This window comes from Agelaius tricolor, unplaced genomic scaffold (genome assembly GCF_023055355.1).
Source record: "Agelaius tricolor isolate 1412-34295 unplaced genomic scaffold, bAgeTri1.0.p SCAF_12, whole genome shotgun sequence".
Lineage (NCBI taxonomy): Eukaryota > Metazoa > Chordata > Aves > Passeriformes > Icteridae > Agelaius > Agelaius tricolor.
The window spans coordinates 4,435,507-4,459,216 of record NW_027269272.1 but is presented as its reverse complement, the minus strand read 5'-3'; the positions used below and the strand labels follow the sequence as shown (position 1 = coordinate 4,459,216).

Sequence of the window (23,710 nt, the reverse complement as noted above, 5' to 3'; positions counted from 1 at the left end):
ATAATTTTTCTTTTTTTAAGTTCAGACTAGAAAGACATTTCAAACCTTTTAATTTAAACCACAGGAAAAACAGCTCCCTGTTTTTCCTCACTCCAGGGTCTCTGGTGATTTTTATGTCAATGTCTCTTTGTAACATCATTAACTCTACAGCACATGGCATCTTACATGGTCTTGGGTGGTCTTGGGAGACAGCTATGTGTTAATTTTATTTTACCAAAATCTTTTACACAGATTTATTTTTCTGTCTCAGCCCCTGCAGCAATTTTTCTCATTCATAGATGTTTGTGAGTCGTTTTTCGGTGGTGTTTTCATTTGAGCAGGCATTTCTGATTGAGAAGTTAGTGGGATTTGCAGAAGTCACACTGAAATATTCAGTCTCTCAGGAGCTTCCCTGCTGGAAGGCACACTTTGATTCCCTTGGTGAGCTTTCCTCAAAGCCCTTTCATGCAGAAGCAGCCAGGGAAATGTAAAAACTGCCTGTGGTCTTATTTACTAATCTGTCCCATTTTTGTTGGGAAACATCAGACTGTAACTTCTAACTTGGGGAGAGTGAGAGAAGAGACAAGAGGGCTGTGAGGGAGAGCTGCTGATGTGGTCAGGGCACAGTCCTGAAACCAGAGGGAAATATTTGGTCATTGCCACAGCCAGTGTGTGTGGGAAGGGCAGGAACCCTCAGAGGCTCCAATCTCTACTGCCAGGCTAAGTCAGTGCACATTCCTGTGTGTGATGAAATCATGCACTAATGAAATTCATAGGCTGATGACCCAGAATTAGGTTTTTCCCCTTGTACTGTTTCACATTTTATGTGTGCAATATGCGGTATATTCGTCCTTCTTGTTAATATTTTATCATCTTTTATCACACCAAAATGAAGGGGGAAAATAGATGGCTATTAAATATAAATACCAGCAGCTCTTCAAAAAACTCCCTTTCCTTTGCTTCCCTTTCTCAGCAGCACAATGAGAAGCTGTGTAAATGCTCTAAAACTGGACTGAGTCATTTGACACGTGGCATTTTCCTCCTTAGGGATTAGCAAGAGAGATGGCAGATGTGGGCCAGATATTTAACCTTTGCCACCTGAGGTGTGTTAGTGTTTAAGGGTTATGTTTCAGAAAATGAGAACATCTCAATGATCAGTGAAATAAAGATTAGACAACGTTACCTTTTATGTGAAATTCTAAAATTATATTTATTGGCCAATTCACAGAAAGTGCTGTAGTGACCACAAAAATGACTCTGGCTTTATACATGTACGGATGTACAGAGCAAATTTTAAAATAACAGATCTATTTGGAATATGCATTTAATCAGTCCTGTGGAAAAACATATGGGCAGTAACAATGTTGAATTCATAAATGACTGTGCAAATTGACATGGCTTTTATGAAATACACCACTATGCCATGGAGGAGCTTTTGTACAACTTCTTACTCTATGTAAAGTTAGGGTTTGTGTACTATACTGTCTGTCAAAATTTACTGTACATTTTCATTAAGAAAGGGTTGGGTTGTCTTTTATTTTTAAATAAAAGAAAAATAACAGCTGATTCATCTATATTAAAAAAATCATTTCATATTAATCTTTTCAATTGCATATAGTCATTTAATTCATTGTACTGCATAAATTGTGTAGATTCATGCTTGCAAAAATGCATTTAACATCTGCAACAAGACATTTCAAGATATGGTTTATGGTTGTTTCACATCAACAACAAGATATTTCATGTAAGGGCATTTTTCCTGGGCTGAACAGTCTGTTGTTTTGAGACACTTTTACAGAGTACAACCATTGTATGTACAACCATACAGCATATATTTATTTAATCCCTTCTCTGGTATAGTTTTTTATTATCCACAGAAGTGGCCACAACTACACAGAATTTGGACAGCTAGGAAGCAATCCCAAGCTACAAAATACATGCTACCAACTGCAGTTACTGCTCCTCAACAAGAACCAATGCACTAACATGGAAACAATTTGGGAAGTGATGAACTGTGTGAGAAAAATTTTAAATTTTTGCAGGCAGATGAAATACCATTTTTACTGTCAAGAGATGATGAAATATGAAATAGAATTGTCCCAGCCAATTAGAGCACAGCTGTTATATTCAACATGATGAGATAATTTCTCAGCTCTTCAAAATCCTACAGTCTCAGAAACATTTAAATGTTTAGTAACTATATAGTTAAATCTAACTAGAAGAACCCCTTTCACCAAACTGCAGCAATATTCAGGGTGCATGTCTGATTCCTGCCCTGTTGCTTATCACAAGCAGCTCATTGCCCAGGAATTCCTCTACTTTTTCCTCTCCTTTGTGTTGCAACCTGACCTTCCAAGGCTCATTCCTCTTCCCCCTGTCCATGAGACTTTGGGCACTCCTCATGCCATGGCTTGTTTGGGGAAGGTGGGCAGAGCAGTGACAGCAAACAGCCAAGGAAGTCATTGTTTGCTCCTGTGACCTAAACCCACTCCTGGCAATTCATTTCCTACATTATGGTTTGCACAATTTACACCCACTGGGGACAGAGATGAGCTGAGGGGAGCAGAGAGTTCCCTAAAGCCCCCCTGGAACCCTCAGTGTTCCTGCTCTCCCCTTTACACCAATCCTTGCAGACAGCCCGAATGAAGAAGAAATCAAATTCTATTTCCCTTGGGTCTTAAGTGATGCAGTGGCTTTTCAAACACCAGGATTTCAGTTCTGGTTTGGAGTTCAGGTACAGGAGGCAGGAGGAGATGAAGGAAACACATCAATGAAAAGACCCAAGCTGCCTTTGTACATCCTCCCTGTTTGCCAGTGTGGCTCCTGAGCCAGCGAACACAGGTTTGCTTGGGACATGCTTGAAAACAAACCACATGGTCATCAAGCCAGCCAGAGAGCAGAAATGGATCACAAATTTGCAATATAAGGGTGGGCATGGCAGTAATCAGAAGAGTTGGCACAATTCTTTTTCTTTGCAGCAGTTAGTGCCTATCTAGAAATCTTGAGCATTTGTTTTAGGAAGTAGATGCATTCTCTTGACATTTGAGGAGAAGCAGTATTATCTGTCTTAAGTGAAAGTACTGGTTAATAGCTGCTGTTTAGAGTAAAAACATGGACCCATGAATGACAATGTCTGTTTCCCCACTGATGACAGCAACCTAGGTTTTAACAAATTATACTTTGTATTATTGTTCCATTGGTTGGCTTTGTTAAATCATACCTATGTAAAAGACACTGCCAAATTCATATCATATGAGAATTTATCCATGGATTACAGAAAAAAAAATTAAAAATCAAGTTTCAATTTAAATTTATTGTTTAAACTTTAACAACTTATGCAGTGACACCAGCAACACACAGCACCTTAACAGAGTGAACTGACTGTGACTCATTTAAGGAAATACTAGGGGATTTAGTTTGTGCATTAAGGACATTTCATGAAAAGGTAAGAAATACAAAACTGAAGGAATGAATTGGGATGAGGAAGGATTCACAGCTTCTCTAGTAAATTACCAAAGGCAATGAACTTGATAACTATCTAAAAATATTCAAAGGATACAAATCATGGTTAGAGGAACTATTTAGAGTGGTGCAAAAGGGTATAACTAGGACTAATGAGATAAAAAATACAAAAAGGATTATTTAAATTCATTTTCAGGAAAAGCTTTCTAATGGTGAATTCTAATAGACTCTAGAACAATCTCCCAAGGGAAGCAGTAGAAGCCCCAGGCTTAGAAATATTTAAGTAGGTTGAAGCACCCCCACCCCTAACACTAAAAAATATATTCTAGGAAATAATTCTGCACTGTTAGCATAATACTCTACTTGCACTACTTTTTCCTTTTGTCTACTAATCTTTATTTCTAGGATTTGATAAGTCTACTATAAACTTCAAAACACACTGAAGTTGAGATGAAACAATTCTCAGGAAGCACACCCATAGCATGGATTACCCTGCAAAGCAATAATCCACTCTGGTGTATCTTCCCATCCCTGCCATGATGACCCTTGGAATAGAATTGCCTGTTAATCACAATCAAAAATTTACTCAGCTGGTGGTGCAGTATTTGGAGTAGAATACATACAAAACCCCATCTCTTTTCAGATGTACCTCACACTTTTACATCAGTTTGTGGAGAGGCCAAAAAGAAATGTGCCAGTAGTTTTTTCTGAGAAGAGAGGCAATAACTTCAGCTCTCAGATTGGCACAGGGATGGTTGTTATCCTCAAAAACTTTTCTATTATGTATATTTTCAAAAATCAGGTTTCCTAACTCTGTGGCCACTTAAGAGATTGTATCACTGCAAAAAGTTTACTTGAGGGCCTTTTCAATATGGAATATAATCTACCCTGGGTATGTCCAGCTCCTCATCAACCCATGGAGTATGTTTGTTGTAGGAAATCTCTAAAACTAATCAACAACTGTCTGTGGGCAAAAGTTCCATTTCCTACCTCAAATAAACCATGTGGTAACTGTACCCTCAGACTCGAGTTACAGCAGCCAGAATGTTTGCCCCAAGCCCCCTGGGCTGGCCGTGGCTCTGAATTTTTCTACTCAATGCACACACAGTGTAGAACCCCTCTCATGGCCCTGCTCCCTTCCCAGCTCTGCTGGAGCTGCTGTGACTGGAACTCAAGAAGGCAACTTCAGCATCAGCCAGGCTAAAAACCTGCGAGTTCTCCTTCATCACCCCAGCCACCACCTCCCCATGGGCACCATTCTGTGATTTTCTTGTACACACACAGGTTTATGTATACACAACACACATCTGTGTGTTTTGCACCTATGTCTGGTCATCCTGGAACCCTTCGACATCCTACATTCATTCTCTTTCTTGTTCATTGTGACAGTGTCAGTTCTGCCATGGAAATACAGAATGTTTCCATTTTCTTACTATTTGACACTGATGCTTTTATGTCTCTTTCTATTCTACAAGATCAAATTTCAACTTTTTTCACATCACTGTAAACCTCAACGCTTTCTGTTATTCATGCAGTATTCTCTTCTATTTTCCTGTTCACTCTCCCTTAAATAATCATTTGATTTTCTAATGGAACTGACTGTAGTTGATCCATTCCACATTCTAAAGAGCATGCCCAGTTAAAACAACTGTCCACCTTCTCCTCTACTGCACATTAAGCAGTTTGTAGACAAAGATTTATTGCCAATTTCAGTAATGGTTTGAAATGTCATTTCAAATGTAGTCACAGACTTGGTCAGGGTTGTCTGATCAATTCTTTTGTACCTGTTTATATATTTAGGGGAGGCAGGAATAAAAAAAAAAAAGACATTGTAATTTTAATAACTTTTTGCTTCCCCCCCCCCCCCCCCCACCTTAGTATATCCTGAAACATTCAGCCAAAAATAGTTTTATGGGTTAATACACTCTATGTACACAAAGGACACTGAAAGCTGGGAAGTTTATACCCAGATGGGAAGTTAAATGCCTCTGAAACCCCAAAACTATATCCAGATTTATACAAAAGGAATAGTTAGGGCTGCAGGAAAGCATTTTACTCCCATGAAATTTTCTGGGTGTCTGAAGTACGAGGATGGAATACCATTGTAAAATCTTTGTTCTCTATTTGAAGACTGCTTCTCTTTGCATTTGGCAAGCTTTGTGCACTTTGCCCAGGGAAAGCTGAACTCTTTTATTGTACAATGTGCTTAACTGGGAAAAAAAATTCTGCTGCTTCTTTGTTCTCAGCACAGACATAAATAGTGACAAGACACGGGCATGGAGCTTCAACAGCTGATGAATGCACAATTTCCCCATGAGTTAGTACTGAAAATAAGAATGAGGGCTTCTCCTGAACTCTGTTTCACACATTCACAGTGCCTCACGCTGCTGAGTGTGTTTCTTTACAGGCAGTAACTAATGAAGCACCAGCCCAGATCTCTCCACTGTAACCACTGAGTCTTTCCCTCTGTATGTGTTTGGAGTGCTCCACCATGGAGGGCTGAGAGCAGAGCTGCAGAATTATTGAATTATGGTTCAGCACCAGGCTCTTTGACAGAGCTGTTCCAGGGGATGCTAGCAGCACTGTTCCTGTTGCCAGCAGAGACATGGAAACCATAACGAGCAAACTGCTGGCAATACCTCCTCCAAAGGCAGCAAAATGCCTCTAGGGAAAAAGGGTACCTGCTCTGGTGCCTGCCTTTTCATCACCAGAAATGAGGTTATGAACATACAAAACTTCCTGGGTTCATTTTATTCTGCTAAGTTTCAATAATGAGGGCTACAGTTGTTTATTACTTCAAACCCCTATCTTAGACAGAGCTTATGAAATTAAAGCCCTTGCTCCTCTTTCAGTTTTTGCACTGTTCAGCTTTGTGTATTTTTAATTTGTGACCATGTCTTTTTCAGAGAAAACCAAAACCAAAAAGAACATACCAGGCTTGAACCATGCTAATCCTACAAAGGTGATGAATTACAATTACTTTATGAGATATCACTGGAGCAATTCTCCTGATATATTTAGCAGAAATATTCCTTGAGATTGGGTGTGTTAAGCGAGTATGAATTTTGTTCTGCTGTAGCTTTAGGGGTTATCTCTATTCTTTGTATCTTTATTCTCCAGGCTAACAAAAATGAAGCTGGATTCCAAGAGAAGCCACCAGAAGTCTGATCATTGGATACACAATCTGAGACATGCAGCTTTAGACAACCTAAACCATTTCAGTTTACACTTCTCCCACATTGCTTGTTATGCCTTTCTTTATTTAAAAAACCCCCAACATTTGACCCCAATGTACAAAGACCGTACAGGACTGCAGCTTCTGGGTGCTGCAGAAAATATTACAAACTGTAATGGTTTGGTGCATGGGACTGTGGGTTTCTTTTAAAACACCAAGGCCTTAAAGGGATGGGCTGGCTGCTGTTGCCATGGCTGTTTGCAGTGGCACTGGGCTGCTGTGAGCTCAGGCACAGGCTCTGGGGGCAGCGAGAGGGAAAACCTCTTGCCATTGGTGATGCTACAGCATGAGGGAGATTGTACAGCCCAGGATTATGTACAACCAACAGGAATTCATTTAGTGACTTAGAAGGTGCTTTGATTTCTTCAGCAATCTTTTTGATATTTATGTTTTGTCATTTGGGGTTTTTTTTCTCTTATCTCCTCAGATTTACTCACTTGGTTTAGAACTACTTTAAGCAGTTGCCTAAAGGCAGAAAGCAATTCTTAAGGCAGAACCTGATAAAACCTGATACCCCCCCCTGAGACTGGGGATATCCTAGTTTTGAGATACTTATTCTGGTCAGCATGTGTGAATTAAAGGAAGGGCAAGCCCCTTAGAGGAGACATATTCAGTTTTGTTTCCTCTCCCTCTCTCAGCACCCATATGTTTTTGCAAACATCCTTAATTTTGGTACTATAATTTCTATTCCAGGATACCAGGAACAGCTCCATCCCACCAGACCTTTACCTGCTGTCACCCCAGTAAAGTCTTTCCTGGTGCTGTTCTGTGGAGAGCTGTGTGTGCTGGCACCAAAACTTTGAGAAGAGGCAGTGTTGGGTCCCAGAGCACTAGGACCCCTACCAGGGAGGCAAGTAAAGCTGCCTCTGAGATTACAGCTGGGAAAAGGGACAGCTGAGACAATAATTATTTATTATTTATATTTTATCAGAGCTCCAAAGGCTTTGCCACAGTGAAGTAAGGGCTGCTACTGCTACTGGGCTACCCTCTGCCCATCCTTCACCTGGGGCTACTGATTTCCTGTGGCATTATTTCCAGTTTAGGGTCAGGCAGGGATGGCTCCTGCAATGGAGACAGTGGATTTCAGCCACAGAAGGAACTTTAGAACTCTCTGATCCTTGCTGAGCCTTACTTTGTTCCAGAATGGAGTAAGGATGGTGCTCAGCAAGCTCAGCACCACTACATGCCAGAGAGAAAAATAAACTGCTCCCTCCCATTAGCCTCTGGTGAGGTAAAAAGCAGTCCCACCACCACTGCAAGGTATTACCTGTTGGAATGAAAAATAGCAACTGTTTATTTTAATTAGTATTAAAGATGTCACAAACCCTATATCTATTTCTAGATGTGTCAGCCAGTGCAGTAAATATTGATATTAATCTCAACTGTGCATTTTAAGGTTTACTTGCAAAGATAAAACACCTATTGAGGGGGTAGAAATGAAAGAGAAATGGGAGCTATTAATCACAAATAACCACTTAGGCAGTTATATTAATTCAGATAACATCTTCAATTTGCATTTGGAGGTTTTACAGCTTTTCCCAGCCTTAGATTAGTACTCCAAAAATTTAAGGGATCATTGATGTGATGTCATTTTAGACCTCTGTTGTCACCTCTGGATTCCTGGTGCCATGGATGGCGGGTAGCTCTTCAGAACTGCTTTCTTTGGATACACTTGTTTATTGCTAGTGTAAAAAAAGCCACCTCACCACAAGACAGCCCTGAGGGGCTGCAGTGAGTCCTTGGAAGAGATCAGAGCTGGGGAAGGGTTGGAGCACCGGGGGAGGGAGCTGGGGAGGCTCAGCCTGCAGAAAAGGAGGCTCAGGAGGGGCCCCTTCACTCTCTCCAGACCCCTGAGAGGAATCTGCAGCCAGCTGGGGTTGGTTTCTCCTCTCAAGTAACAAGTGACAGGACAAGGGCAAACAGCCTTGAAGTGTGCTGGGGAGGTTTAGATTGAATATTGGGGAAAATTTCCTCGTTGAAAGGATGGTCAGGTACTGGAAGAGGCTGGCCAGGGCAGTGCACAGGCACCATCCCTGGGGGAATTCCAAGACATGGGAATGGTTGGACCTGGGGACGTGGTAGGAGTAGGCTTGGAAGTGCTCAGGGACCTTAGAGGTCTTTTCCAACCTGAATGGTTTTACAATTCTAAACACTTTTTACAGGGAGAAAAGGAGACAATTTTGGCTTTTGATTAAGGGCAAAAACACCCCACACAAACATGTGTGTCTTTATGTATATATATATGTGTGTATATGTTCTGGTTGGTTTTTAAGCAAGTAGGTTATATAAAAAATGATTTCTGGAGGGGAGGCAATATTGCTAGAATTGTTTTAGAAAAATTCATATTTCTGTGATTTTCTAGTAGTAGTTTTGCTCAGGAAACCACTGCTTTCAGTGCTGTACAAATATTTTAGGGCCCATTTTGTGAAGAGGTACCTCATTCTCACTGCCATTCTGTGAAAAGGATGTTTCTATTTATTTGAATGAAAAATGCTGCATAATGCACTCCAACAAGTAATCTAAAATAAGTACAGTGATACATTTGAGTTTGCTGAGTATCTTACTGCAAATCAAGTTTTAGTGATAACACACATGCCTGTATGACTTTGCTTAGGTTTAAAAATGTAGATTTATTTATAGTAGAGAAAATACTTTGTTTCCTTTTTGTGTCATGTACGAATACAACCTGAAAAGATCTGCTTCCAGTAGCAAAAAGATAAAAGTCTGTTAGATGGAGAAACACACTGATGAATTCACAAGCATATAAAAGAATTAAAGGCTGTCAATAAGGTTGTAAATTGCTGCTTTCAAGTTGCCCTAATGTTTGCTATGATAACAGCAACAACAACAGCAACAATGATAATAATAATAATCAGGACTAAAAGAAACTTTAAAATAATTTAAGTCCAGTTTTAAATCTGAAATTGACTTTTAAATATCTATATTTAATTTTGAATGTTTTTTTCTGAGCGTAAAGATTTGCGGATATGTGCTGATAACAAGCATCATGAAGAGCCTGCTTCATGTCACTGAAAAAATTAAAACTGGGAAATTATCTAGGATACTAGGATGGTAGGAACTGATCTAACATAACATTTTGTTCAAGATAATCAGAAATATTAATATTAATTTTGTATTAAACAGAAATTATGGACATTTTTACAGTTGTTATTCCTGCAGATAAGATGTACTTATGTGGCCTTGATTCTGCAAATATTCTTCTAAGTTTAATATGTGTGAGAGAATAAAATGAAACAGGATTGATAATAAAAGAAAACTGCTGTATTGCCAGTCTTAACAACCATGTGACAACGTGATTGCTGGCACAACAAATAAAAGCATAAATATCTCCAATTTTAAAATTATTATAGATTTTTCTTTCATTTACTCTCTAGATATTCAACTAAAGGGCCTGGTTGCTGTCAGTATTTCCTTTGAGCTGCCAAATGCAGAAACTGGAATTACAAGAACCCCCAAGCACCCTTTGTATTCCCTATATCCCACGACATTCAGGAGCTGTTAATAATCCAGTATTGAGGGAGGTGGGTGCCCTCAAGATTGCTTCAAGTACCCTTTGCAACATCAGCCACCATTCAGGGTGTCAGGAAGGTCCTCTTGTGGCAAGACTGACTGGGAGAGTGAAGAAGAGGAAGCAGCTTATTTCAAACAGCAGATTAAAGAAGCAAAAGTCAAAGATGAAATTGCAAAGAAAACAAAGTACTCAGGAAAATAACCCAGACAAGCCACTAAGCAGCATTCACTTCCATGCCATTTTGTTTCTGTGCATTGGAGCAGCTACCCCAGCAAGTGCTGCAGCATTTGGTAAGCAGAGCAGCTGAAAGGTGCTTAGGAAAAGAGGACCAAAAACACACCACACAGACTAATCAACACATTGGATATGTAGCTTATGTAGCTCTGCTTTTTCTTTTTTTTTTTTTTCTTTTTAAATGGTGTTTAAGAAAAATATGCTGTGTTACCATAACAAACTAAAATACTCTCTCAGCCTCTTAAGATTTTAGTTTTTGTTTTCAACTATTTTGGTTCCAAGTAGGTTTTATTTTTCCTTGTCTCCTTTATAAAACCTTCTGTCAACATTAATGGCTTCAGGCAGAAGAAATAAGGGAGAATTATGAGCACAGAACAGGACTCACAGTGTTGTTCCTTTCTCTTGTGCACTACAGGCAGGCAGGGGTGCAGAAGAAATAGGGCATCATGTTTTTATAGAATATAGTCAGACAGGAATTCCAGCTGGCATTCACTAAGCAAAAGGGAACGTTTTCCTCATCTAAAATAATTGTTCAAATCCCAGCTATACATAGCTATGGAATAATGGGGTCACTTATTTTCCACTAGTTCAGTAAAATGATGCAGCAAGCTAATGGTTCCATGAGACAGACAGTTTAAAGCATCGATTTGCTGCAAATTGCTCAATCCATAACTAATGAGCAGCTCTACAGATTTTAAGTGAATCAATCCCATTAGAATTTACAGTTTGCATAAGACCATATTACTCAATCTATGGACACATACTGGGGTTTTTCTTTTGATAACCATCAGCAGCCCTTTCTTGTTGCTGTTTTTCTTAAACTCGTTTTTAATTTCTCTTGGTAGGTTGGATAAAAATCCCTCTCTTGAGGGTCTGACAGCATGCCTGAAAAAATACACCATCCACATCTAAATAAGCACACATGCATCCCCTGTCAAGTCCCAGATATTCCCTTGCAGAAGACAGTTAACATCCAAAAGGCAGGACGAGATGATAGATGGAATTTAGCCCCTGTAGCACTAAAGCCCTGCCCCAATTTGAAGGTGGATTATGTTTTTTTTACACCTGTAAAAATGTGAAGTTATATGGCAACTGGTATTTGGACCCACAGAAGTTATTCTACATAACAAGCTGAAATCTCTCCTGTGTGAAAAAAGTAGCAAAGGCAAAAACTTGTATGGATTGAGTGACAGGACTTTTGTCCCACATCTGCAGGGCAGAAACAGGAAATTGAGAACTATGCTTGCTAACAGATCAAGTTCTGGATTACTTTATTACTGTGTGTGCCAGGAGGTTTGGACCACCTTTTCTCCAGGCTTTGTAAGAAAAGGGCCAGTTCTATTGTTATCAATTACTACAACAAGATCATTTTAGGCAAAACAGTTACAGGCAAGCAGAAGTTCAAATCCTGTCAATGAATTCATAGACTCTGAAAAAACATTGTATTGGTTGTTACAAAAGAGCTGTGGCTGGCGGGCTGTTTGTTAGTAGGGGAGTGTTGAATCATCCCACTCCAACTGCTCTTGCCTGGTGGCATTCTGTTTGTGTCCCTTTTGGACAATCACTTCCTCCTCCTCTTCCTCCTCTTCCTCCTCTTCACTGTCATCTGATTCAGCACTGGTTGTGTCTTCCTCTTCATCATCTATATCTTCTTCCTCACTCTCCTCTTCTGTCTGGTGTGGCTTTTCATATTTCTACAATAAATTTAAAGAAATGAGACACTAGCAGAAAGGTGCCTTCTTGACAGCCAGAGCTGTGTCAAATGAGCATTTAGAAATGCTAACATGCTGGGCAAATCTGGTTTCCATCATTATGTGATTATTAAGCATTAAATTCATACAAGTTGGTAGCAAACATTCAAAAACTACTCCAAGAAGAATGAAATGTAAATAGGCAATCTCTTTGTTAGCCACACTACCAAAATTTAAACCTTCAACATCATTTTCTTTAAACTGCTGATGATTTCCCCTCCTTTTAGTGTATAAATGCTTACATGAAAAAGTTAAAACCAAAGCCAACTATATCATCTTGGGTACCTGTCAGAACCCAGAACATCCCTCTGGGTGTCCAGAGCTGCCGGGGCCCTTACACAGCCCAGAACACCTGGGGGTTTGATTATGACCCGTGGAGCAAATTACCAGCTTTGTATGAAGACCTGAAAGCCACAGAAGTTTAAGTAGTGTAATAATAAAATTATCACTGGGTGAAGGGGTAGATTTTGGGATTTTTAGAATAGGGGTTTTGGGGACAAGATGGAGGGACTTGGGCATGTCCAGCCTTTCTTCTTCTTCTTCTCTATCTCCATCTTCTGCTGTGATGGTGGCACTTTTGGATTGGTCTAGAGTAGAAGCTCACTGTCTAACACAGGTGATAGGTATAGGAAAGTAATTGTAAACATGTTATCAGTAGTTTGTAGTATAAAGAGATAACACCGCCCCAGGGGCGGGCAGAGCGCCGCTGTCTGTCCTGCTGAGCGGACCTCAGCTGGACAGGAGAAAAATTTTTTATAGATAAGATACAATAAACAACTCTGAGACCGAGAACTGAAGAACTCTGGCTCATTCTTTGAATGTGCAGGCTGAAACGGAGACTTTGCACATGTCTCGGGGCTGCAATAAACTGCAGAACTCCCAAGAGGTACCTACAAACAGACATGGATGGAGTGGAAGTGATGCTGTACCTGAGAGTTCTTCACCATCTTCTTTAGTAATTATACATGACAACAAACCTGAAGTTCTCAATTATATCTGATCAAGGTGTGCAGAGCTGAGAACTGGGCTGGGGTCTTGAGTGTACACACACACAGCTGAACAAGTGCACCCTGAAAGATGCTCAAACCCACTGCCAGCCCAGCCATGGCTCCTGGCAGTGCCAGGGTCACGTACCTCCATGGGGTTGACGGTGATGGTGAGAGCCGAGTCGTCCCAGTCCATCTCGTTGTCCTTGGCTCCCTCGTGCCCCAGGGAGCCGTGCTGGCGGGCGGAGCGCAGCCGGAGCACACCCAGCGTCACCACCAACACCAGGATGCTCACACAGATGATGATAACCATCGTGGCCACGCTGGGAACCACTGGGACAAAGGGTGGCAAAGGGAATGCAGTTACACTTGTGGAACAAGTCATCTAAACCTCACTAGCCTCGTTCATTTTCAACCACCCATAGCATCCCCTCCTCTGGACTGAGAATCAGGACAGACGCCTTCCATGTGCCACATGCCTGGGATGATGGAAAGTGTTGACCAGTGCCCATCCACTAAGGTGGAGCACACACAAATGGTGTTCACAGGTATCTTATGACGAGTATGATAAATCCTAACTGAAAAGTGAGCATGCTCACCTTTGCTTTTTGAGCCACTTAACTACAGATGACAGGTAGTTAATAAGTGCAGAATCAAATAGTTTTTGCAGTAAAATTCTGTTATCTCACTTGCATGTTGACCCTTCTCAAGGCTTCAAGCTTGAGACAAAATGTACATCTCAAAGCTTGTATTTCAAAGGTTTCAAATGCTTGTGATTTCAACCTCAAGCTCCCAGAAATAAATGCATTGCCACCCTATTTATCTGTGTTACAACCTTCCTGGGAGACTCTTGAGGACTCAAGACATTTTCCCCCACTGGTTGTCTGAGAGGCCCCTGTCTCCACCTAGTCACAGGAAGAAGTCTCTCTGAACTACCACATGTAATCAGCTCCATAATTAGGTTAGTGGAGAAATGCTGCCACTCTCTATGTACTGTGAGGTACTGCAGTTCCAGGAGCATGGGATAACCCAGTCCACAACCCACTTTGTTGCCTTGCCCTGCCTATAAGAATGTAAGTCTGAAATTGAAACAGTATTTAGGAACAAAAAAACCTAGTTTGCATTCGTTTATCCATTAAACATTCAGTTTCATTTTAGTGAAATGTCTCTACAATGTAAAGAAAAATCCAGTAATTTTCTAAGCATCTCTGTATATAGCTACTTACAACTGCCTACACTTTACATCAGCTTTACTTCTTTACATATGTATCATTCAGCTAAAAGGATTTCAGAATCCAACTTTCAAACAAGTATCTTTGCCCTGCATTTAACTTCACTGAAAAGGTTTCAGATATGGGTCTATATTTTAACTCATATAGCCTAAAAATTAAATAAAAATATATCCTATATATTTTTCAACTGTGGGGGTCAGAGCACAAAACCATTAATGAAGACTTTAAAAAAGGATACCAGGTTTTAATTTAAAAGTACATTCTTGGACAGAATAGAATTCAGAGTTACCTTCTTTCACACCTGTGATCTCTGAGAGGTCTTAGAAGCTGAAACAATGGCCCTCAGGGCTTTAGTCTGTGGAGCAGGCTGACCCACAAGGGAAACACTGACACATCGGAATCATTGTGAGCAGTCTCTGGGAAGGTGTCACATACCTGAGCTGTGGACTGCACTTACACTCCCCTCAGGGTGCTGAACAGATTGGAGAAATTTGGGCTGGAATATCATGTGATTTACATGGTCCATGAAGTTTGAGTTGGAACTGTGTAGAATATTAACCTGGGAGAAGAGAAAAATAAGAGACCAGATACTCAAAAGTGTTTTATACTCCAAGACTGCTGGTTCCATATATTACATTGGACTATGAAGTTCATCAGCAGATAGGGACACTACTTCACAGATCCTAAAGGACAAATTAACTTTTTTTTAATGCCAGTGGAAAATACACAGCTTAATATATTTCTAATTTGTAGCAGGAAAAATGCAGTCTAACCTTTCTGGCTGTTGACTCTGAAGTGACACAGAACAGGACTCTTTTGATTTACCTGTTTGGATAAGTAGTGACTTTTTCTTCTCTCTATATTAACCAGCTTTTAGGTGTTACCTAAACATTATGAAATAACTGTTAATTTTATTAACAATTATCAAGCTGTTAATTGTCTTTGTAAACACTTATTAATTTTGACCATATTGCTAAGTAGGTCCTGCAGTTTCCTGGAGTTGTTACCTGGGCTCTAGGCCTCAGTGCTAGGTTGGAAAACATGACTGAGTCATTGCTCACCTCCAAGCTGAGCTCACTGCTCACCTGCAGGCTGAACTCACTGCTCACCTCCAAGCTGAACTCATTGCTCACCTGCAGGCTGAACTCATTGCTCACCTCCAGGCTGAACTCCTTGCTCACCTCCAGGTTGAATTCATTGCTGGTGTAGCGCCCATTGAGCTCGGAGCACTTGACCCTGAACTTCCTGTCCGAGGTGGCCGAGGTGCCCCAGTTGCGGTAGCGGAGCTGCCGCAGCACCTGCTCGTAGCTGAACATGCTGTCCACACCTGTGGGGAGGGAGGGCAGGGACAGCTCTGGGACAGGCAAGGGAACACTGCTCTGGCAGTGCACAACAAATCAACCGCTCACAGAACACACGGAACTCGGCAGAAAGGTCTGGAAATGACAGGGCATCAAACGTTCCCTGACACTCGATTATGTGAGGATAAGTTTTTGGAACTGAATGTAGGTCCCTAATGGAGAGGGAAAAATACAACAATGGTACAGAATAAATTACTTATTGATGAGAAAAAGATGGCCAATGTCCCAGCATTGTACAGGAACCCCCTCACTCCCATGTTCCACTGTGATGGTCCACAAGAACCCCACATTTAAAGAAAGCAGGGATGTCGTTTTCCTTACTTGGGGAGTAGCAGGAGGGATGCTGAGAATCCAAAGGGCAAACACAGCACATCCAGAGATCAAGAAGCAGCTGTGTTTTTTAAGATACAGTCACCCTTGGGATATTTTCATGGCTAGAAAATCACAGATTTCTGTCCAATTTCTTATATATTTGAGCATTCATTCCAATATATAATTGATATGACAAAATAAGGGAAAACAAATTTCCTGAACTTACCATAGATTGAATATCCTGCAGTGGAATTTGTGGCATCTAGATGTTTTCCTTGAAGCTCCCCATGATCTAGTTCTAAACACTCTTGTTCAGGGTCTAGTTCTGCACCAATGACCAAAACATCACAGAAATCCAAGTTGTGGAGCATTTCCTCTACTACCACTTGTTTATTGACTGTGAACCCATGGCATGGGGAATGAAAAAAAAGATGGAAATGAAGATAAATTATCACAGAACAGCTCAGTCATTTTATGTGCTTTACATCAGGACTTCCAATTTTTGCCAAGATGGCTGAACTGTTTTTACTGATATTAAATCCAGCACACTTAAAGCAAATCAAGAGAAGTGTCCAGTCTGCATAGGTGCTGTGATGATGAAGGCCTTACAAACACCCAGTGAGATAAATAGAAAATATATTGCTCTGTAGTATAAGGCACCCAAGAACATTACTGGAAGTAGAAAACTGAAATTTGATCTTGGAAATAAATTCATGTAAAAAATTCTACGTTTCAATGCTGAATTGATACCAGCTTTCTTAAGGAAAACCAAACTGGAAAAATACAAATCCAACATATCTATGCTTGGATGATTCTCTCAGTTACTCCATACCCCATAAACAATTTACATTACAAAGACCTGGCCATCTATCCAAGAGCAAGGCATGATTATAAATAGCAAGATCCTGTGCTGTGTGACTTAAAGAAATTAAGTTATAAACTGACTGTCCTTCAACATGTACCAGTAAAAAAATAATTCTGTTACTGGAAGAAGGGTAGCATATCAAATTAATATTTAAATTCTCTGATCAACTTAGCACAGAGTGTGTGGCAAAACTCCTTAAGCAGCTCCCTGAGGGCACAGAAACTGCAAGCCTGGAACTTCCTGCCCATTTTGCAAACTTGATGTTAGAGGGCAGGAATTTGGGAAGGAAGGCATTGGGAAGGAGGGCACAGCCAGGAAAGCCTCACACCCTACATTGCCAACTCCTGGTGCAGTGAATCTGGGTACCTTAGCTCTAAGTTACAGCTGTCACATATCCAAAAATGCAGCCCAAGTCAAATTTGTAGGCTTCAGGTAATCCGTGCCTGTAAACTTGCATACCATTGCCCATTTTCTCTTCTTCAGAGACATGCATCTTGTTGCTGCTTATTCTAGTCCAACAAACTGTGTTTAGAATGATTCCTCAAATTACTAGACATTTAATCTGCCTTGCACACAAACATTCAATAGATTCCTTTATAGACAATGATTTTAAACTTGATTTATACTTTTGAACATTCACACAGTGTTGAATAATAATACACACATTGCTTAGCATTAGAATAAACAGTCATCATTGAAAAGAAATATTTTTAAAGGATTATATATACATTTTATAGGTGAGAAACTGAGGCATGAGATTACTTTCTGGAGTATCACTCACAAGCTGGTATCAGAGCTGGAAACATAAGAGCAGACTAAAACTTCAACTGTTGTTCAATTACTGCTTTTCACCTTATTAGCACAATTAACAAAATTCTGTTACAAGTAGAGGCATTCTAATGAAAATACCCTACATAACAGAATATGAAAGGAGGAGTAGAAAGGAATTATTCTAAAGTATACTAAATGAATACTACATGGAAAATCTGCTTTTTTTGAAACACCTTCTGATCTGCCACCATTCAACACATTTTTCAATGTGTTGAATTGAATTTCTTCAGTACAGCATTACTGTGACCTAATTAATCTGGGTGAAGCAACTTCCTTTGCATTACTTGTTTGCACCAGCCTTTAAAAAATATGAGGAGACGTTACAAAATGAGTAATAATATTTAAAAGAAAGACACAAACCTCTGTCATGTTCTCTTAAGTCCACTGAACGCTCCATTTTAGTGACTGTGCTGACAATCCTGATGTCAGGGAACAAAATAACACCTCTCTCACTTTCAAACTGTGCAGCTGGTCTAGCAAAGTGGTCCATCCCAGTTATGGTAATCTTGGGCTCATTGGCCTGAAATACCATTACATAGGCATCTATATCTGGGATACTAATGCAGACATCTTCACCAAAACATCTGAAAAGACACATCAGTCATTAACTGCTTGTAACACATTGCACATCAGAGGAGTGTGGCACTGGCAGTGCCCCAAGCCCAGCTCATGGCTCTCAGGTCAGTCCAATCCATCCTCAGGCACTGCCACACATGAGGCCATGCTCCTGTACCACTGTGCAAACAGGCCAGCTCTGCCCTCCCCTCCCTTCCCACCTTCACAGATACTCATCCTGACAGACAAACTCAGTCTTTCCTAAGGTGACTAGCAGAATAATATTTTAATGTTTAACTGACATTTAACAGAGCAGTAAAGGGTTAAAAAAGTTAACTCGATAACAACTAACTTTAGCAAACCAAACATTAAATTCAGAAAGTGGTAGCTAATGAATACAACACAGTTATCCTGTCATGTGTGATTAAAAGGGCCTAATTTTCCATTTAAATTGGTCCCATTATGAACTCTTTTTGGGACCCTCCAATATTTGCAGTGAAAAAAAGGCTCCTGTACTTCCATTTTCACCTGAATCAGCAGTGTGCAGGCAGTGAATCTCCTGACAAGCTCTGCCTCATTTCATGCTGGCACAGGAGCTGGGCCAGCCCTGGGTGTGCAGGCTGGGCTGGCTCCAGTGGGGCAGCCTGAGAGCTCTTAGAACTCTGCTTGTTTTCCCTCCAAGCCCTGCTCTCCCTGCTCTGGACAGAGCAGAGCCCAGGGGAGGCCAGGAGAGGCTGTGGCCAGCTCTGTGCAGCTGCTGTCACTGTGCTGCATGGAGAAGGATGGACACAGAGCCAGTCCAGTGCTCCAGGGACAGCACAGACAGCAGGGGACAGACACACACAGGCTGCTTCAAGCACACCTACAGACACTGCTCTTGCAGATATGTCCTCTGTTTGATGGAACAGGCCTGCAGTAAAAAGTCATGGCTCTGGCCATCTCAGAAGGAACCATAAATGTTTAAAATTAAAAGTAAATAAGATTGCAGTAAATGCACTTTTCAGTCCAGACTGTATGCCCCAAAACGATAAAGAGAATGCAAGTACATTATAACTAATGTTAACATGTAACATTACTAACAAGAAAAGCTTCTTAAGAAGGTAATGTCAAGAGTAATCCACCATGTAAATGGTGGTTTTGGCATAAAAGTAAATTAAATTAATCCTTTAAAGTTCAATAACAAAGCAGTATGATTTATCAATTTCATTTAGCCAAAATTATTCTTTTCACATGGCCAAAGAGAAAAGTAATTCATTAAAAATGTTCCTAATCTGTTCAATTCAGCTGAAGTGTAACTTACTGGACTTTAGATGAGACTTTGAGACGTCGTACGCCTGCAGTAGGAAACTGTCTGGAGTTGATGTATGAGACCTTTTGGAGAGCTTGATTTATATTCTCAATGTCATCTCCTTCCATGACAAGGGCTGACTGGGAAGGGTTGAAGTGATACTAGGAGAAATACAAATAATTAGGATTTAAGGGACCAGGTACAGAGTACAAAATAATATATATTTTTAAGGAATGTTGCACAGATGTAAGTAAAAATTTTAATGATTTAAGAAAAAAAACATCTCCGTAGCTATCACTGGCTGAATCCACATGTTGTTCTCTCTATAACATGTACTTGTATCAGTCACCTAAAAATGAATCCAGATTTGCTGTTCTTTTCCCAGCCTTATCAACCTCGCTGATACAATTTCTGCAGCAATTTCCAATGCTGTTTACTTTTGAACTCTGTAGAGGTTCAAAACCTTAACTGACCACCATGATTCTTATTTCTATGTAATCTTTTTAGGTTCAACACATTCCCCATATAAAAGCATTGCCTTTTGAGCCAGCCTAGCATGCAGAAGCCTATTTTGGCTGCTTTCTGTTGTGGTTTTATCCTGGGCTACCTTTCTGAGATATATTTCAACACGAATGAACAAAACAGTTACAACATTTGCCTCCTACATCTTCATTAGTGTCAGACACACTAAAGGGGACTCTCCATCCTGTCTGATGATCAATAAGGGTGTCTTGATTTAAGATGGAGCTGCTCACTTGGGCCAGCAAACCCTGCAAAATCACTGCCTGCTCATGTAGCCCCAGGCCTTCTCTACTGCATTGCACCGAACACAGATCAGTCTTGATGACCAAAAAACTTTGTCACTGTTGTGACACAACCAATGACTGATTTTTACCTTCATGATAATTAATCCTAATTACATGTTTTATCTGTTAATTGGTTTACTGAACCATCTGCATTGCCGAGGAAACCAGCGTCACCCACTTGACATCGTGCCCTACTGTTGCCAGCACTTTTCTCTCCTGGAAAGGCTTTCTCTCCCCAAAGCCTTCACATTGATTATGTGAAGATTCTGTTAAAATACAGACAGAGGCTGCCTACACTTCCTTACAGCCAGAAAGGTTAAAAATCAAACCACATCAAACAGTCTGTGAAGAACAGGAGGAAGAGCAGGGTCCTTTGTCAAACAGAACATGGAGGACTGGGTTTAAAGCTTGTGCAGGAAGGTCACAACACACTGAAGGGTATTTTTCAACAAAGAGGAGGACTAACATGAATCCCAGCCTGCATATACTTCTTTTTCCTCTCTTTAAGCTAGCAACAGTAGGGAATGAATTAGCAAAAAGGAGACTCTAGCTAGCCAGTTAATAGCTCAGCTGCAAAACAGCTGGAATGCTGCCAAAGGGACCAGAGAAAGGCCCAGTCTGAGCCATTTTTGTCTTTCTCATTAAAAAAGCTAAAAATAGCAACAGTTTAGACAGTGTCTCAGAGAGCTGTTACAGATATTGAAAATTAGGCTGCAGCCCAAAAACAGTCTGACACTATTGTCTCAGAAACTGCTGCTACACTGCTCTTTCTTAGGTGGTTAAAGCGTGAATCTCGGTGGTGCAAAGTGCCCAAAGCACCTCCCAGTATCAGTCTGCCAACACTGAATCTGCAGAGCACCACATAAACAGCCCCACAGAACCCACTGTCTGTGCAGCTGTCACACCTGCCTGTCTGGGGTCAGGTGTGTTTGTTTTGGACACCACAACACCTTTCCCTCTCATTTTCTCTTCAAGGTCAGGCAACTGTTCTGCTTTCAGCTGAGCTTCCTTCTGTCAGCCCCCCAAAGAAACCCTTCCACAATCTCTCTCTCTTTGCTCCTTTCATTTTTGCCTCCTTCTGTTGCTCTCACTGTTGGCTTGCTGAGGCAGTAAAAGCAACATCAGTAACTTAAAAAAAAACCCCACTATCTGTATTTCAGAAAATGAAGATGTTTTAAAGGTTTGCAAAAGCATGAAAAGGCAGAAAACAATCCCTTGTCTTCCTTTTTCCCTCTGCACTGCCAGTGCAGTGAAGAAGCCAGTCACAAATGCTGGAGCAGCAGTGGGTGGTGGAAGAGGGATTTTCCCATGCCCATGAAACAGGGGTGACTCAAATATTTTCAGGTTTCAGAGGGCAATAACAGGTGAGGAATTACTATGCTTTTAAGCACCATGGACTAAGTGTACAGTACTTTAATAAATGGAAAATCCCAGCAAAGAATTTACTATTAGGCATACACATGTGGGTTCCAGAAATCCCTACCTGCTCCTTGCATGCACTACCTTTTAAAAACAGCTTTAACCAGCCCCTGTGTCCTGTTGCTGTGAGAAGCAGCAATGTGAAATTCTTAATGATGTCCTTGGTAGGATGATTAAATCATTCTTTGGGGTCTTTCCTCATGTGTAAAAGTTAGAGCTAGCAAAATTCCTCCTTACCTTTGCACTTTCAATTTTCATTTTTACACTCGTTTTCACAAAATGTGTCAGTTATACGACACCACTGCAACCTATCATCACCCAGACAGGCATTTATTTGGGTGCATTTCAGGTCAGTCTGTACAACAGAAAGGTTTGGCTAATAAAATGCTGTCCATGGCACTCCCACTGCATGTTCCAGATGAAGTGTTACAGCAGCATCCTCCTCCCCTCTGAAAACCCCACAACAAAACACCCCTGTTCTGTTTCTCAGGATGCATTGTCTGCACCCAAAGGAACTTTCTGGGCTGGAAGGGAAGCTCAGCTCCTTTGGAAGTGGTATTTGTGTGCTAGGACACAGCTTCACAAATTCATTTACACTGAGCACAAGAACACTGCCACCAAATATGGTGTCAGTAAAGGAAAACTGACAATGCAGCTTATGTGAGCATTGGAATAGCCAACATCCTACATGTGTATCCAAAGAACAGAACCTCAGAATTATCTGAATGAATGCAAAACCCATCTAGCCACTAGGTCAGCTGAAACAGGATTTCCATGTCTGTTGTTCTCCAATCTTAGAAAAAGCTCTACATTACCAGTAGTCATATGCATAATGAAGATGGAGAATGACTTATATTCAAATCTAAAAGTTTAATTTCTTGACTTTAGGGTATTTTGTGTTCATTCTTCATGTACCATAAAGTTTTCCTCTTTGAACACACCGATTTTTAGAATGGTATTTCATTAGGACTTATGTATTCCACTGCTTTAAAACTACCTGAGATCAAAATTCAATAAATCTTTGGAATCATGTCTGTTTTTGTAGAAGTAACAAAATAAGCATGAAAACACAACCTGGCAATTCATACAGGCTCTGAAGTATCAGCAGTGCCTTACCTTCTGATCATCTAGCTCTGCAAAAACAGAAACATTTTTCTTTGCAGTGTCACAGCTCTTTTAGTGTTCTGTTTTTTCTTTGCATGATTTTATGGGAAATTACATTGCTTCTGGGAGTACATTTGCACTGTGTGTACTCTACCTAGGGCTCTCCATTTCATAAATCAGATCTAAATTTTTATCAAAGATGATGTCAGTTCATCCCTCACCTTTATTCCTTGGCCAAGACTCTCGAGAGAATTAATATCGAGGCCTTCCTTGCAGGCCTGCAGACAGGAAATCACTTTCTGACTCTCAATTTTCCCTGGCCGTATTGTCAGGCTGGCCAGGCTGCCATGGAAATACTGAGCAAACCTGGGCTTGGTGACTTCACCTCCTGCAAAAAAAGAGGATGCAAAATGGTTATTGGTACCAGCACACAAACTGCATATGTAAGAAATCACTTTATGTTTTAACACGTTTAAAGAATCTCTGTCCATCTCAGCCAAGTGGATTTGAGATCCTGTTTATTGTGGTACAGTGGAATGTCTTTGTGGGTTGTTGGGTGGTGTCTGGTAGCAGGCTGTCTTTAAGATTCTTGATTTTCCAGGATTGTATTCAGGTGTTTATAAAGCTGAGACAGCAAACCCAGAGATGAAACATGGCTTCCCAAATGTATACAAGGAAGCAGATGATTTTAAAAAATGATCTTACTCAAGTTCTCAAACACTAAATGTTAAAGTCCAATATTATTTATAAAAAAGCAG

At 40.6% G+C, this 23,710-nt stretch overlaps 1 protein-coding gene across 6 annotated transcripts in view; it reads right to left on the bottom strand.

Moving 5' to 3' along the window:
- The window catches only part of CLSTN2 (calsyntenin 2), a 347,811-nt gene that overhangs the window by 13,078 nt on the left and 311,023 nt on the right, over positions 1-23,710 (bottom strand). Inside the window, exons 10-17 of one of the 6 annotated variants that reach the window (XM_071437165.1) lie at positions 23,174-23,340; positions 19,636-19,784; positions 18,141-18,364; positions 16,311-16,481; positions 15,569-15,738; positions 14,847-14,970; positions 13,328-13,512; positions 11,970-12,136 (exon numbers count right to left, since the gene is read on the bottom strand). In XM_071437165.1, coding sequence (XP_071293266.1) covers positions 11,970-12,136; positions 13,328-13,512; positions 14,847-14,970; positions 15,569-15,738; positions 16,311-16,481; positions 18,141-18,364; positions 19,636-19,784; positions 23,174-23,340 — 1,357 coding nt within the window. Of the gene's footprint in view, positions 1-1,163; positions 12,137-13,327; positions 13,513-14,846; positions 15,521-15,544; positions 15,739-16,310; positions 16,482-18,140; positions 18,365-19,635; positions 19,785-23,173; positions 23,341-23,710 lie in introns of those variants that run through there. The other 5 variants (XM_071437166.1, XM_071437167.1, XM_071437168.1 and 2 more) reach the window with 5 other exon arrangements.